At 37.3% G+C, this 18,198-nt stretch overlaps 1 protein-coding gene across 2 annotated transcripts in view; it reads right to left on the bottom strand.

Annotated features, from left to right (window-relative positions):
* Nucleotides 1-18,198, bottom strand: part of necab2 (N-terminal EF-hand calcium binding protein 2) — a 233,004-nt gene that overhangs the window by 10,151 nt on the left and 204,655 nt on the right. For both annotated transcript variants that reach the window (XM_055008047.1, XM_055008046.1), the window contains 3 exons: nucleotides 14,636-14,748; nucleotides 3,697-3,774; nucleotides 2,990-3,081 (listed from right to left, as the gene is read on the bottom strand). In XM_055008047.1, coding sequence (XP_054864022.1) covers nucleotides 2,990-3,081; nucleotides 3,697-3,774; nucleotides 14,636-14,748 — 283 coding nt within the window. The remainder of the gene's footprint in view (nucleotides 1-2,989; nucleotides 3,082-3,696; nucleotides 3,775-14,635; nucleotides 14,749-18,198) is intronic.

The raw sequence follows: 18,198 nt of genomic DNA, 5'->3' as shown, positions 1-18,198 counted from the left end.
GCTTTTCTTGATATTTTCTTAATATCTTTGGGTTTGGACAAAATAAAGCTATTTTAAGACATGATATTGGGGCTGTGGCACTACTGCATAGAATAATAATTAACAGTGGAGCCTAATGAGTTAGTATGGACCTTCTCCTGACTCGTGTATTTGTGGGAAACATGCAGAACGGTACTAAAGTTTTCAGCGTTGAAGTACAAGTAAGGGCTCTTTTGAAGATAAATTGCTTCATCTAAAGCGAAGTAAACAAAGTTTTGCTCGAGTATATTTGGCATCTTTGGGTTTTAATCAGCACTAGTCCTCAGCAGGTAACTTTTTCATCATCTTGGAACAACTTGCCACAGGTCATTCTGTGGATTTAGTTCATCTCAGAGTTTCTTTTCTCTTCATTTTATGCCAAACTGACTGATTGATGCTGAGATCAGGCCTCTGTGGGGGTCAAACCATCTGCCATCGGACTTTCTGTATGTTTCTGACTGTATGTTTGGGTTTATTGTCAGGCTGCAGAGTGGATTTGGGACCAATTAAAAAGGAGAAAAGAAGATGAAATACTAGATGCATGTAACTGTGACTGCGGTGCGATTTAAATAAAACAAGAACAATAAACTATCTGAGCAGTTTGATGAATCTAAACATGCTTTGAGCCTTAACTTTGGCAGCTACAAGAAGCACCAGAAGACAATAAAAAATCCACTAACCCTCAAAGACACGCTTAAAAATGATTTAAGTTGATTTTATTGTTAAATATTGTGATTTTATGTTCTTTTGGTGGATGTTTAATGTTGCCAATTGTTCACACATATATTTGACAAGAGTCTGATTAAAAACTCAAAATTTGTCTGTTCTGATAATTGTTTTCTGAATGAGCCTTTTTTGTTTATAGAAATACACAACGTGGGATTTGAAAATGCCATCTGCACCTCAAATAACAGCCTGAAATCTTCAATAGATACATTTTTTTTAATACTGCCACTTTTACTCCCTGTGCAGATTGCTCTCTATAAACTCTAAGTACTACATTTCCCATCTTGCAACTCCTGTCTTAGCATAAATCAATGTATTTTACACTTCAGCTCATTTTTTTAGGTCGTTTTTACGTTAATCCTCCTCACAGCTTCGTACAGATGAACTAATAGGAGCTCATCAAACAGCCTGGTTTATTCATGACTGCCACTTCAGTCAAATAAAAGTGTCCAGTCTGCTGTTGCATATAATGATTTACCTGCAGCTGATAGACTGTCACTCTGTCAGTGTAGAAAGTAAACAGTGTGACCTGCTGTTAAATCTCGATCGATCCTTTCTTCACGTCAGGGATAATTTATAATTAGAGGTAATTAAAGAAGCTACCCTGCTGTGCCTGCTTGGCAAATACGTGTTTGAAGCTGCAGAAATTCAATAAACTCAGAGGAAAAACTCCTAAACAGTTGGAAGCAACAAATTAAACTTCAGCTCCTGTTGACAAGGATAATATTTATTCTAATAGAGTTTCATTTATCTGATCGAGTACAGATTCTGAAACAAAACTGTCAAGCTCTCTCATTAACTGTCTGGACCTGACTACTGATTAATTGGCTTTGTAAATTGCAATGACAATATATATATTCTATTCTAAAATGTGTTTTGTGATTTCTGGCAATAAACTGTCTTTTCATTGATTTTGTACCAATATTGGGGCAAATGTACTGAAAAATCCTCCCTTTAATCACTTCACACAATTTGAGGAATCTTGCTTTATTGTGCCTGTTTGTTCATTCGATTGCTTGCTCATATTTTAAAATGTTAATATGTATTTTTTTTATACTGTAAAGACATATTTTATAGTTTTGAGATGTATTTTTTTATAGTGTTAGGACATTTTACAGTACTAAGACATATTTTATAGTGTTTAGACTTTTTATAGTGTCAAGATGTATTATGTGTTATGATGTATTTTATAATGTTAAGACATACTTTTTTCTAGTTTTAAGATGTATTTTATAGTTTTGAGATGTATTTTTATAGTGCTATGATGTATTTTATAGTGTAAAGACATATTTTATAGTTACGACATATTTTATAGTGTTTAGATGTATTTTTTTACAGTGTTAAGATGTATTTTACAGTGTTAAGACGTATTTTTGTAATAGTGAAAAGACGTTTTATAGTGCTACAACATATTTTATCGTGTTAAGACATATTTTGTAGTGTTAAGACGTATAGTATCAAGATGTATTTTTTACAATGTTAACATATTTTTTTAAAAGTGCAAAGTCATATTTTACAGTGTAAAGAAATTTTTAATAGCATTAAAACAGATTTTATAGTACTAAGATGTATTTTTTATAGAGTAAATACATTTTATAGTGTTAAGATGTATTTTTTAATAGTGTAAAGTCATATTTTACAGTGTAAAGACATATTTTATAGTGTTATTTTCGATAGAATATATCTTTCTATATGTGTATATTGTTGAACTGAAAACAGGTACAGGATAAATCCATGAATTACGGCGTGAAAAATAATTCTAACTAATAATTCATATTAATATGTTCAATGGAAGCAGAGAAATGTATCACAACACAAAGAAAAAAGTGTATTTTTACTTAGTACTTTTACTACTTTAATTCTGGAAAATACGCTTAGTATGATATGAATTTGTCACAGAAATACTGGTTGGTTCACTACTAAAGCTGGCACCCATCTGATATGTTTAATGAGCGATGGCAATGATGCAGTTACTCGAATAATTCTACTTTTTCTGAGGAGCTCCCTACATAGTTCACTATAATGAGGTATCTAGATTAGGAGTAAGGAACCTATGTAATATGACTGCTGTTGTGATATTTCTGGAAAAGTGAGCCAGCTGCTAATTCAGACATGAAGTGATGCGTTCAAATGCTGTCAGATTAACAGAAAGTAGTTCACATCTGGAAGGAGCTGTAGACTCAAACACAGGCGTACTCTCCAAGACAATAAACTAATAAAGTTCATTCTGTAGCATTTGACTGACCTGGTACAGCTACAGACGACACGGCCTCCGGCTGGCACAGTGTGTCCACCTTCACATGCTGAAAGGCCTTGTTGGGGGCTGACTGGAGGTGCCTGCAACCAGAGGAGGCGGTGAGAACTCCAACACACAACATCCGCTAATAGAAGCACACATGACCTGGGAGCCCTGAGCCTTTACTGTAGGAGCTGAAATATTAATGTTGGTGAAACTCTGCGAGCAGTGGAGCAGAAAGTGAGATCAGCGGGCAGCTACATCAGCAGCATCACTAAATCATGACGACCCGACGCAGCTCGAGTGCTTCAGCAACTCTAATTAAATGTGGATGGAGGAATTTTTCCAATGGGCTTATGACAGTAATGGAAGAGGAGTGAGCGCTCGCTTTATTTGGCCAATCAATGAAAACAGGGACGAGCTCAGGTCCAGAAAACTTCCAGAGTGCTGACGCCGAGCCGTTCTCAGAAACAATATGAATGTCCTCACTCTCTGATGACTTTTAATACTTTTAAAGTGGCTCAGCATCGGGAATGAATCACTTTGCAGCAGCAGTGAACCCTCCTCCTCCTCCTCCTCAGCATTGACATTCTGCCTGTTGCTCAAACAAGTCACAGAAAACCAAGAAGCTCTTAATGCTGCTGTGAATGACAGATTCCAGCAGGGGGTTCAGGATTAGGAATAAAAAGCTGAGCCAAACACGACTGAAGACTCACCTCTTCCACTCCTCCTCTCCATCCCAGAACTCGTAGACGACGAAGGATAAACCGTCCGGCAGACGTACAGCAGTCACACTGATAGAGAGAATAGGAATGAGGTGAGAAGAGGAGATGATGGGAACGTTGGAGGATGACAGAATGGGGGAGGAAAGTCACAAGAAGTGCACATTAAAGGACACATTCTGGAAATGAAACAATAAAAGCAGCAGATCTCAACCCGTAAGATATTGATGTCACGGTGCTTAACACCAAAAAGACAAAATGACATCAGTAAAAATGAAATTTGCAATAATAAAAAGGAAAAAGGAAACGTGTGTGACCCGGGCAGATGTTATGGAGGAGTTTTATAGGGAACATTTTGCTGTAAAGAACCAAGGATCCACCTGATTGCATCCACAGAAGCATAAAGGATGTTTATTTCTAACAAGGTGCTGGTAATAATCCACATTTATCTTTGTCCATGTTTACCTCTAGTATCATTCAGAAAATGCTGCATTTAAGGGCTGAAGCTGTGAACTGGAGCCGTGAACATGATGGAACAATTTTACCCAACATTGAGCTTCACTGCCTGCAAGTTTAAAAGGCATGTTTATGTTTAAAAAACTGCAGAAACCACTCCATTTATCAGAGCCAGAGACAGAAAGAGTTGCAAGATTTTCAGCTTTCCAATGGTCCTCGAACTACCCATGAGTGACACTTGGCTCCGTTGGAAAATCTAACCAAATAAAATCTCTTTTTTTCTGTATTTGTTGTTTTAAAAATCATCAAAAATAAACTGTTTGCTCTAACCACATTCTATAAAAAAAAAAAAAAATAAAAAATTCAGCGCCCTTCGGTGCAACTGTGAAGCCATTAATGACTCAGCTGCAGCCAACAGTCGTGTGAAAAATTCTGTGACTTTTCAGCTGAACTGCAGGCAGTGTTTCCACAGAGTAGAGAGTATCGAGGTATGGAAACAAATTGGAGAGACTGAGAGCAAAATAATACATGATTTAACAATGAAATAAATGAAGCATGGCTTAAAAACACTATACAGAAGAACAAACTGTGAATTTATTGGAGAGAGATGTTTTAAAAACAGAAAAAAATCTTTGAATTTTCAACTTTCCAGCAGTTCTTGTGTGACGTGCAGCTTCATTTGGAAAATTAACCAAATCAAAGCTTCACATTGTGAAATTTCATCAAAATCACTTTAATCTACGTGCCTCATTTTAAATTTGTCAAAAATAAACGACTTACTCTAACCACATTCCATAAAAAAACAAATATTCAGTGCCCTTTGGTGCAACTGTGGAGCCATCAGTGACTTAGCTAAAATCAACAGTCACGTGTAAAAATTTCCGTGACTTTTCGGCTGAACTGCAGGCAGTGTTTATATAAAGCAGAGAGGAGACACATATGTAAACAAATTAGAGAGACCAAGAACAAAATAAATCATACTTTGGTAATAAAATAATACTAAAAACGCTATACAGAGGTACACGTTGTGAATTTATCAGTCAAAACTTTTCCAGCAGTTCTTGAACTAATCTTGTCCGATGTACAGTTTCATTTGGAAAATTCACCAAATCAAAGATTAAAATTGTTAAATTTCATCAAAATCTATTTATTGTATATGCTTCATTTAATTATTTGCCACAAACAAAGTATTTCCTTTTACGAGATGAACAAAAAATTCTGCATTCGTCAGTGGAACCAAGAGGCCATTAGTGACTGGAGCTGCAACCAACAGCCACACAACAAAAACTGAAGAACTTTTATGCTGAACTGCAGGCAGTGTTCACACAAAGCAGAGTGGACACGCATGGAAACAAATTCGAGAGACTAAGAGCAAAACAATACATGCTTGAGCAATAAAATAAAAACAGCATGGCTATAAAAATACTATCCAGAGGAGCAAGTTGTCAATCATCAAAACCAGAACCTGTAAAAACAAACATCGCAACTGTGCTTGCTATAATCTTCTGTGATCCTCAGGGTTTTATTGGGAAAATTCATCAAAATCAATTTATTCTACATGCCTCATTTAAATATTTGTCAAAAACAAACCCTTTACTTTAATCAGATGCTCTTAAAAAATGAAAAAAATCTGCATTCCTCAGCGCAACCAAGAAGTCATGAGTGACTGCGCTGTGACAAAGAGCCACTGGTCAAAAATTTAGGAACCTTTAAGGTGAACTGCAGGATGGTAGACAAGTATCGAAACTAATTAGAGACTGAGAGCAAAATAAAACATACTTGATTAAAAACATAAATACAATATGGCCCAATAACAGTGTACAGAGGAGCAAGTTGTTGGAGGATACATTCAGCATGGTGAAACATCTTAGAAGAAAGTGAAAAATGTCTAGTTTGTATCGGTCATACTATAAACTATAACTAGAAACTATACTATAACTATAAATGTTAATAGTTAAATATCTACAGAATGTGAAGCCACCATTTTTCCACAGCAATTGCAACACCTGTGGACACTATGGACAAATAATCAAACAAACTAAGCTTCATTTTTTTTTCCTTTTTGATGATTTATAGCATTAGAACTTTGTCATACTGCACAAAAGTCATTTCTGAGTTTTCTCCACTTCTAGCCGTTGTTCTGCTGTTTCCATAGAGGTGCAGAACGTCATATTGCAGTGAAAAATGAACCCACAGTAAGTAAAAAAGTGACAGGAACAAGGGCTAAACTACTTAAACAGGGATACAGCTGGTGTGTAAAAGTGTTTAGATTCAGGTGGGAAATAGAAGCAGAGTAAGACACAGCTAACTTCTCACTGTGTTTCCTCTTTTCTTGGGTCCATCATTTGCACCTGTTTTCTCCGAAGCAGCAGCTGAGGTTGTGTTTATGCAGATGAGGCAGTGCAGTCCCATTTCGGCACTTTGTTTCGGCATGAAATTACACTCGGATTTATGCCCCCTCTGGGTGCCTCTTATCACAAACACAATTTTCATTTTCAATATTTTAGGATTCCAATTTTCACAGCGAAAGCACAGAGCTTTGCAAAAATGAGGAAAACAATCTTTAAGTTCTGACACTGATTGATTTACATTTCTCATCCGGTTTTGTGATATTTTATAGTTTTCTACACTGCAGGCTGATAAACTAGTCTGCAGAGAGTCTTTGCAGTGAAGGAAGGAGGATTACTACATCCATCCTGAGCTCCATCAAAGACTAGAAGACAGAAAGTAGAAAGAAAAATTATTTATTTAACTTTGAATTAATACTGGAACTCCATAATTCAGGTTAAATGAAAATATAATGCTCCACTCATGCATAATTTTGAGTTTCTATGAATAATACCAATACTAATTAACATATCCTGTATTTTAACTGAAAATTTGATTTAATTACTTGGTCTAAGACGTGCATAAGGAGTCTAAAGGTTCAAAATCAATGTGTAGTTCCTGTCTGGACCTATAGAGGGCACTAGGCTGCAGCGGAGCGCGACGTCTCCGCAGGGCTTCAAAAGAAATAACCTGATTTGTGTGAGCTCTGCTGGAGGATATAATAAAGTGTTTGTACATGCAATCACACATGCACCCTAAAAGATAATGAGCAGGGGAGGCAGGGACTAAATAAACTTTATATATTACAGCTAGTTTGTGGAAGATTAAACAAAGACATGAAGAGAGAGGGCAGATAACAGGAAGAGATCAAGGCAGCAGAGAGGAGTCTGTTCACAGGTAATGAGGAGGCAGCTTCCATCAACAAACCTTCTTCTCCCTCATGTATTATTTACTTCAGATACCTATAAGCTCCGTGTTGCTGCATTTATTATAAAGGGATAAATACGGACGACGGCTGAAAACAAACAGCACAAACCCGACAGTAGCATCAGAGTGAGTGTGATGTTGCTCCTGCAGCCCTTCCAGCTGTGTGTGCTATTTATTGACCACGGCGAGGCATTTAATACTCGCCGTCCTCCAGGAGCACAGTGTGAAGGAGGTGTGACTCACTGGAGTGAAGCTTTTTATCAGTTAGGAGAGCAGCTGCAGCGAAGGTTCCCACAGACCTTGAAGGAAACGGGGTTTGGAAGCGATGGATGAAGCTGATAGTAAAATACAGAATCCACATTCAGCAGAACTCACCGAGCAGCGCTGGATTTATTTATTATTTGTGAGCCAGCATTTGTGAAATCATAATTTCCTCTCATGAAACCTAATTTGCCTTTTTTAAACCTTCTGATCACCAAGAATTTTTTGCTCCTGTCATATTTTTTTACTCACCGTGGGCTCATTTTTCACTGCAATTTCTGCACCTTTATGGAAGTAGAGAGCTAAAATATGTCTTTTGTGCAGCATTACAAAGTTAAAATCATACAAACTAATACAAAAGCAATGCTGAACTTTGACGTCTGTTTTACAAAAACTGAAAAAGACCGGAATGCATGTAATAATATATATGTTTAATGTTTTTCCAAATGCCCACAAGTGGTATTAATGCGTGAAAACGAAATAAAGGCTCTACATACTATAGATATTTTACTATTTACATCTATACAACCTCTACAAATTGAGTGTTTTTCACTCTAGAAAGATGTTTAACCATGCTGGGTGTATCTTCCAACAACTGGCTCCTCTGTACACCATTTTTGAGCCATGTTGCATTTATTTTATTGATCCTGTATGTTGTAATTTGTTCTTGGTATCTGTAAGTCATCTCCATACTTTGCTTTATGGAAAGACATCCTGCAGTTCAGCTGAGAGGCTTCTGAAATTAAGTCACTAATGGCTTTTCAGTTGCCCAGAAGAGAGCAGAAACTCAGAATGTGGTGCAAAAAAGTTCTTCCAAATGCCCACAAGTGGTATTAATGCTTGAAAATAAAATAAAGACTTGACACACTATAGATATTTTACTATTTACATTTTTACAACCTCTAAAAACTGAGTGTTTTCCACTCTAGATAGATGTTTCACTATGCTAAATGTATCTTCCAACAACTGGCTCCTCTCTACACCATTTTTGAGCCATGTTGCATTTATTTTATTGATACTACATGCTATATTTTGCTCTTGGTATCTGTAATTTGTCTCCATACTTTGCTTTGTGGAAACACATCCTGCAATTCAGCCGAGAGGTTTTGAATTTCTGTCCCATGACTGATTTTTGAGTCAATAATGGCTTTTCAGTTGCCCAGAAGAGAGCAGAAATTCTTTTTTTTTTTTTTTTTTTTTTACAGAGTGTGGTGCAAAAAGTTCATTTTGAAAAATTTTAAAAAGATTAGACATGTAGAATAAAGTAATTTCAATAAATTATCATGATTTGGAGCTAAGATAAGATCAATTTTCCCAATGAAACAGCACATCACAGATGGGTAGCTCAAGAGCTGGTGGAAAGTTGACTATACAGGCTGTTGCTCTGATAAATGGTTTAATTTTGCTGTTTATTAATTTGTTTTTCAAATATAATGTGCCTTCAAATCCACTGGCTGGTTTTGGGACTTACAGGGTTATTATGGGGTCTAGGAGTCACAGCAATGCTTTGAACTAAACAAGCTGACATGCAGCACGGTGTCTAGCAAGCAATATTTAATTTCACCATCTTAAGGTGCTTTTCTGCCCAACAAGTTCCAGTAACTTTCATTTTCCAGGAGCTAAAGTTCACAGATTTTTAGTTTTTCCTCCTACGCTCTTTGATTTTGTTTCCACAGCAGGGCCAGGGGAAATTAAAGTTCCTCTCTCTGCATTGATTGAACCCCTAAAAAACTCATCTCTGTTCATCAAAATTACATATTTAGAAGTTCCTTTTCCTGCAAAATAGTCCTTTCCTGCTTAAAATGACTTAGATGCAGCTCTATACCGTTGCTTTCTTTGCACAGATCTATGAACATGTAAATTAATTCACTATATGAACAGAGGTGAAGGTGAATAGATGTGTTCAAACACTGTAAAACTACTCTACGTTTCTAATTTTGGAGTAATTAAGCCACACATGTTGAAACCAAAAACTGATTCTAAGAAGAATAATGATGCAAAAAGTACCACCATGCCTTTTGACAGCTTATTCTGCTTATGATGTGTCTTCTAGCATATAAAAAAAAAAAACAATATATGAACATGTTAACAAGGTTAACAAATCCTGATTTTCACAAAAGAGGGTCTTAAAGTTGTTTAAACTCTTGTCGTTTTAGTTCCTAGTCTACCAAAGCTCAATTAATAACAATCACAGAAGGTTCTGAATATGTGATATTCCCATATCATTAGCTATTATTGCTATTACTGTTAATCATCATGAAGCTGCTTCTGGATCCAAATAAAAGGAAGAGAGAAGAAATGAACTATATAGATTTCTTTAACAACATTATTTCATCCTAAACTTAGTATTTCAAGTGCAGCTTTTTAGAAAATTTGCCATGGTGAGCATTAGAAAGTGCAAATATATTCATCTTTGGATGCTGTTTTAGTCAGATGTGTTCATAGGTCAACATGGGGGGACTCGAGGTAGAAGCTTTAACACCATGATATATTTTGTTTGTGCTGTAGGGCTAGATTATATATTCAGAGGAGGCTTCTTGCTGATTCCAACAAAATGTCAAATATCAGTAAGATTCATAAGGTGTAGCAGGCTGCAACATTTTCTGGTAATTCTGAAAACAAAACATTTAACTTATGTCAGTGTGGAAACTCGGATACATCACCAGAATTTTGTATGACTTGATTTGTTAATTTTCACAACATACATACAGTTGGCAGAATGCTTGAGTTTACTTTGACTCACTGTTTTAATTTTCTATGATGAAATAATTGAAACAGAAGCGTCTTTGTCACAAAAAACAATCATGCATCTTGGTTCTTTCATAGATGTATTTTAGGTCTTCTGGAGATATGACAATATTGGTGAAAAATTTACATAAAGCAAACCAAATTATTATTTATTAATTCTTATTCTTTGTGATGTAAACAGTTGCACTGATCAAATTTTCTAAGTGTCATGGCCTCTTAACTTCTCATTAGTGATCACAATTGACTACAGCTGCTGACTCCTCTGAGCCAATTTGAATAGGGCCCATTTCATACACTCATTAATTAGACTTAGTCACAAACACGATGATGAGGAAGTCTGAGGAGCTCAGCGAACATCTGAACAAGCAAATCACTGATTTGAACAATTCAGCAAAGTCACTTGGAGCCATTTCAAAGCAGCTCGAGATTCCCAAATCAACTGTGCAACAAACTGATAGTAAATATAAAGTTCATGGTGCAGTTGTTTAACTGCTAAAATCAGGAAGAAAACACAAATTATCACCTGCTGTTGAGAATCAGTTGGTCAGGATGGTCAAGAGTCAACCAAGAATCATTAACAATCAGATCTGCAATGAATTATAAGCTGCTGGAACACAGCTGTCAGTGTCCGCAGTGTTTCACATCAACATGGGCTAAGAGGCTCCATGAAGAAGGAAGTTCTTGTTCTAGAAGCAGAACCTTAAAGCTCCACTGAAGTTTGCTGCTGATGGACGAAGAAAACACCTTCTGGAGGAAAGTTCTGTGGTCAGATGGAACAAAATTTGAGCTATTTGGCCACAATGATTGGAAATATGTTTGAAGGGGACATGTGAGGCCTTTAGCCCCAAGAACACCAAACCTACCATCAAGCATGGCGGCTAGCAGTATTATGCTCTTGGCTGTTTTGCTGCCAGTAAACTGCTGCTTTACACAAAGTAAAAGGAATAATAAGAAAGAGGATTACCTAAACATTCTTCAGGAAAACCTAAAATCATCAACTAGAACACAGTTGGGTGTTGCAATAAGACAATGACCCTGAACACACACCAGAAGTGGTGCAGAAATGTTAAAATCAGACTAGAATTAAGGTTTTAGACTGGTCTGTTCAAAGTCCTCAAGAACCTGTGGACTGACGAAGAAACAAGTTTGTCAGAAGGCCAACAAATTTGGTTGAACTGCACCAATTCTGTCAAGAGGAGGGTTTAAGATACAACCAGAAACTTGTAGATGGCTACCAAAAGCAGCTGCAATTTGTTCAACCAAACATTAGTATTGCTGTATGTATATTTTTGACCCAGCAGATATATTATAGAGGACCTATAATTCAAACCAAAGAAACAAGATGCATAATTGTTTTTGTGACAAAGACACGTGTTTCAATCATTCCATCACAGAATATTTTAAGTTATAGGAGTTATTGAAAACTTAACACTGCTATGATATGCAAGGACTTTGAAAGTGTATGCAAACTGTTGTTCACAACCGTATAAACACACAACTTGACAAAAGGTGATGCTTGAACTGAGCTTCCTGGAAAGAACAGGCTTTATACGATGGTGTTTCAAAGGTCTGGACATCCAATTCCAACTTTCTCAGCACAGTCTGTCTGTTGGGATTTGAGTGTAACCAAGTTTTCCATAATAGCACAAACACAATGAAACAACAACAACGTGCTCCGACTGCAGAACCTTTGGCCCGTTCCGCTTTTCAGCATCTTCCAGGCAAATGATTTTAGGATATTATTTGCTCTGAAACAGTTCCTCCCCAGAGGCTCCATTCTGTTACAAGATATGCTGCCACTGTTGTGCTGGGAGGTCACAAAGTGTGGGGAACTAATGCAGAACGGGGTGGGTACAAACATAAAAAGTATTGATTTATTGTCCTGCTTTGCTCAGTATTTTGTTTCTGGATGTAGCTGCTGGTTAGTTATAAAAGCCACTGCATGTGTTTGTCCTCCTCTACGTCAGTACTGAGCACAGAAATCTACAGCAGCCTTGAGTTCATGTGGACTTTATTTTTCTTTATTCTTCTTAGAAAACTGCTCAAGCTCCGTCAGGGTTACCCTCCTATTCTACTTCCGACTATAACAAACCTTCCAAGGTGAGCTACATGACGCTGCCACGACTAGTCTTCTCTGTGTGAAAAGACTTCAACATATTGTTCAGTGTGACTGTAAAAAAAAGCTTCAACGGACCACAGAACCTGCTTTAGGCCTTTTTAATGGCCGTTCCTCACACGGATTGATTTTGGGTCCAATTTATAACCGAACTCTTGTTATTTTAACGACTGCTCTGAGGGCTGTTCACTGCACACAGTGTGGGTAAGATTTGTGTGCTGTATGATGCATCGTGACAGAAAATGTTTAACCCTGCACACTTCTAAACACAGTTTGCTGCTCCAGTGATAATTTGGATGTTGGATCATTTATTTTCTACTCATTTAATTTAGGCCATTTGTAAAGATTTGTTGTCAGTTTGACAAAAGACTCTTTTTTTCTGAGAAAAGTCTAACCATTAATCAACTTTTTATACTGATTATGATTCAGTGTTGTAAAAACAAACACAGGGCTGATTGCTTTTATGCAGCACTGCAGATGGAGATGTGATCTTTGTCTTGTCAGCCACAAAGTATTATTAAAGCTGCTGTGATCAATAACTTTATGAGGATCAAATGATTCTGTTTAAAGAAGTCCCTTGCAGGGACAAAAAGAAGATAATTATCAAAGTTCTTTGTAGCATCTTTCTGCTCATTATTTTCCTAATAGCAGGGAAAAATCAGCACAACTGTTAGCTAGCAAGTTTCCAATTTTAACATTAATAGAACAACTTTTGTTTGTTTTGGTCTTTAACCCCAAGAACACCAAACCTACTGTCAAGCATGGTGGTGGCATTATCATGCTCTGGGTCTGTTTTGCTGCTAGTAAACTGGTGCTTTACACAAAGTATATGGAATAATGAAAAAGGAGGATTATATCTGTGCTACCGTTCAAAAGTTTGAGGTCACTTAGAAATGTCCTTATTTTTGAAAGAAAAGCAGTTTTTTATTAATGAAGATAACATTAAATTAATCAGAAATCCAGTGTAGACATTGTTAATGTGGTAAATGACTATTCTAGCTGGAAAAGGCTGATTTTTAATGGAATATCTCCATAGGGGTACAGAGGAACATTTCTAGCAACCATCACTCCTGTGTTCTAATGCTACATTGTGTTAGCTAATGGTGTTGAAAGGCTAACCGGTGATTAGAAAACCCTTGTGTAATTATGTTAGCACATGAATAAAAGTGTGAGTTTTCATGGAAAACATGAAATTGTCTGGGTGACCCCAAACTTTTGTAGTATATATTAGGAAAACCTAAATCATCAGTCAGAAGATTGAGACTCTTAAAGCTGCAGAAATGCAAGTATAACAAGTCTAAGAACAAACATCTATTAAAGGCGGCAACCCAGTGGAAACATGAGAAATCAAACACTTCCTCACTCTTACTTTTGTACCTTTTATCCTTGCAACTTTAAGCTGGATTTATTTTGTTTTTTGACATGATGTTGACTCTCAGATACACTAAGATGCACAACATGATGATTGACTCACTTTGACCCTGTCTGGTCGTCATCATTAATGACTTGTGACATGACTCCCCAAATCACAAATGTACTAGAGTAAACAGCACATAGTTGTCCTGACTGTAGTACAAGCTGCAGAACCTGCTGTACTACAAACTGTACAAGTAGTGCAGCAGAGGCAGAACCTTGACGTCTTGCCGAGGGCATCTGCAGGATATGACTCTGGACTATGCATACAGCATATTGAGTCTGGGATTTGCAGAAATCTCTCTGGATATTAGAGAGTTCGGCAGCACCCCGAGGCTCAGGAGGCTTAGAACAGCTGGAGCATGCGTACATCACACGATATTACAGGTACAGCGTTAGACGCTCTGGGTTTGTGGAACAGAATTAGTATTTCACCAGCCCCAACCACCTGGGAGTTACAGCAGATTTTGGGAAGATAATGATGAAATACCCACTCAGAGCTGCACAACTGTGTCTGATGTGTGCGCAGGAGAAAAAAAAGACACAATCTAAGAGCAGAGGAGGGAATATTTGAGGCAGTGCTTAATAAAGTGAGAAAAACTGATGTTGAAAATGGAACATATTAAATATTTAAAGTGATTAGGGTTGCAGTGCAGCAGCAGCAGCAACTTTAGCCAGACTTACTGAAAGCAGTCTTTCTGAGCAGAGACGTTCTTCAGGTACTGCTTCAGAGCCTCGCAGAAGTCGCCGAGCTTCTTCTGGGAAACCACCATCTCCTGACGAATCAGCAGCAAGGACTGCAAAGGAAGAGAGATGAGGAAGGAGGTCAATTTTAGTCTGACCTTTTTTATATTACTGCAAATCTGCTGTGTTTTTTATGAGCCAAACTTTTGTTGGCTTTTTTTAATGGACTTTTCTGCTTGTCCCCGTGGGCTGATGTATCACGTTCAGCCATAAATACACTAAAATACTTTTCTCTCAGCGTTGCTTTTAGATATTTTGTGGAGAAAATATAGTATTGCTTGGAGTAGAGCCATTGCATCTTGTGTGGCTTTTTCAGTAATTAACCAAGACCACGGATTTCTGCAAACAAGTGCTGACGGAGCTAACTGTTAATGATGCTCTGGTTGCAGGAAGACAAGAAAACAAATCCCAACTCAGTCTGCAAATATATTTACTGTAAATGTCTTTTCTTTCTACAATAATAACAACTACACCTAACTAACATTATATTTACTTCTTGTGGATGATCAGTCCACATACATACAGTAAAGAATGACTCTGTGTTGCCTTGTTTGACCGAAATAAATGCATTTTTTTGTTATTTTCGACCATTTGATTAAAAAAAATGTCCATTATGCTCCACTAAATGAAATCACAATGAACAAAACTGGCTGTATTTTAATAAAAAATCCCAATTCTTATCAACTGTGTTGGCAATTTTCCTTTGGCCTTGGCTTGCAGGGGGAAAAAAAGCAGTAATTAAACTGTTCATTGTTACGCTGAAACGTCCCAACAACCTGTAAATGTATTGTCATAAAATTTTGTATAGAAAGATAAATCCCAAGGACTTTGTCAACCCCCTGATTTTCACTCCAGCACCATAACTGCATTGACATTTGTGGTTAAGCCTGAAATGTCCAAACAATGACTGGATTGTTTCTCGTAAAATTTGGTGCAGATGTTCACGTCCCCCTCGGGACGAACTGTGCTTTTATTACTTTGGCAATAGCTTAAAGAGCAACATGCAGTTTGATTTTTTAAACTAAATCTGTACTTGATATTTCTTGTAAATGATCATTTAAGAAGCTAATGTGCGATTTTATATGTTTATAGAAACAAAAAGGCAGAAGTTCAGATGAAAATGTAGGCAATTTGAATGCTTTTTCCTAATAAAAAGCCACATTAAGGCCTTGGAGCAGCTGTGAAATTGGCATTTTTTGCTAATTACTTATGCATTTAACATATTTACATCATGGTCATTTATTGTGTTTTTGCAGGTTGCACAAACTCCAGCCTATCAGGACATTGAGTCACTTGTTTTTACTATATATTAGTGACATTCTACTGTCTTTAGAAGGTTTATAAATGCTCTCTGTTACCAGAATCAAATTCTAAGTTGTCAAAAATGTATAAAACTATGTTTATTATCACCAATAGTGGATAACTGAGTTAAAAGATATTTAAAAAGATGCAAAAATTTGACTCTAATAGCAGCCGATTTGAAAAATGGTTGCCATTTTAAATTTTCGCATCACTTTCATGTCCTAGAAAGTAACACACATGCAAAATTTAACACTTGTATGACAATTTGTAGGGCAATTGTAGTTCTGGATGGGTTATTGACACCACACTGTGAGACTGATATCTGTTGCGGTTCCTGCAGCAGCACCTTCTGATTCAAACTATCGTCAGAATCTTTATCTCTTGTTAATAATCTGAACCTGGCTTTGTATTACTGCAGTGCATAGAGTCGCATTTTTTTCAAAAATCTATTTTCCGCTTCATTTTCCATCGTAGTAATTCATCGAAGTCGCCACCCTGCAAGTTCCTCCTTAACTGCTCATTTTACCTCACATTAATTATGTGTCTCTCCTTGTTAGCGAGCTATAAAACGCTGAGCTAACCAGCCTGTAGCACATCTGTATTTCCATGAAGCTGCCTTCAGTAGTGACTAATGAGAAGATTGTTTTCTGCCGTTATCGGGTTTACAGCATCTGCAGCTACCAGGAGATTCCTAGCACAATGCAAATCCTTTTATTGATCCGTAATCATAAGTATTTTGCCTCCACGGCGACTACAAGCAGTTTCTGTGATGATAAATTACAACAAGAGGACATGATGCAGTGCCTTTCTAAAGAACGGTCTCTGGAAATGCTCTGATGGGGGCCTCCGGGGGACTCTGCAGTCTAAGACGCATTAAAAATCCAACTCTGACATGTCCTATGACCTGCATGTGTGACAGTGAGTGCACATCTTTTCCTGCAACATTCCCTGTTTCATATCAACTATTACATAATACAGCAGCTCCGTTCCCAGCGGCCCAGCATGGAGCAGGAGTGTGTGAAAAGTATCTGCATGTTCGGAAGAACGGCGAGGTGAGGAAACAACATTATTTACAGTTATTGACGTGAATCTAATTCTCTAACAAAGAGCTGATCAGACGAGCTGCAGCTTCGTATGAGACTCGTTACTGAAGCTCACTACAGTGAAATTAAAGTTTAATCCACGATGACCCAGATAACTCCAGCGGCGTCTCACTCTGACTTCACAACATGCATTCTCTCTCACACACACACACGCACGCACGCACGCACGCACGCACGCACGCACACACACACGCACACACACACACACACACACACACAGATGTCCACTTACACATCCGCCGAGGCCACACCAGTCACACACACTTTCACACAGCAGACTGTTTCGCATCTCCTCTTTATCTATTATTTAACATTCGGAGTGTCAGCTTGTCGGGTTCATCAATCATGCTCACCTTCAGCCGTCACTCCAAGTCCACCGATGCAGAAACACACTTCTTGGTGCTCCTATTAAAGAGCACCTCCACTTTTTCTACTCCGATGGTTATGTTTCATACACGTTTCAGCTTAAAAAGAGGCAAAATTCTGCAATATTTTACAAAAATGCTGCACAAATGACATCTCTGAGTTTTCTCTACCATAGTGGTGGTGTTTCTATAGAGGCGCAAGAACCGTCAGATTCTCGACTTCCCAACGGTCCTTGAACTACTCATTTGTGATGTTACGTTCCATTGGAAAATTTGAGCTTAAAATTGTGATATTTAGTCATTTTTATTGTGTTTCAGAATTTGCTGAAAAGACATTTGCGCTTACCACATTCTGTAAAAAGTGTTAAATTTTGTGGGGGTTTTTTGTGCCACCATGAAGCATTAGTGACTCAACTGTGACCAACTGTCATTTGATGAAAATTCAGGAACTTTTCAGCTTAACTGGGTTGAACTGCTGGCAGTGTTTTCACAACACAGATAGAAGACATGCACGAAAACCAATTATAAGTAGTAAAGTAACTATAGCATGTGGAGTTATCATTGTTTCTAGTATTGGTGACAGCGGTGGACACTATTTCCAGTTTTTTCTATTTTTGCAAAATAAATATGATATAGATGATATTTCTGAGTTTAAATAGAGGTGTAGGACTTTATATTGCAGTAAAAATGTGCCCACAGTGAGAAAAATGTGACAGGAGTGAAGAAAATTGAG

This window comes from Amphiprion ocellaris, chromosome 3, assembly GCF_022539595.1.
Source record: "Amphiprion ocellaris isolate individual 3 ecotype Okinawa chromosome 3, ASM2253959v1, whole genome shotgun sequence".
Classification (NCBI taxonomy): Eukaryota; Metazoa; Chordata; class Actinopteri; family Pomacentridae; genus Amphiprion; species Amphiprion ocellaris.
This window is presented reverse-complemented; position numbering and strand designations above follow the sequence as displayed.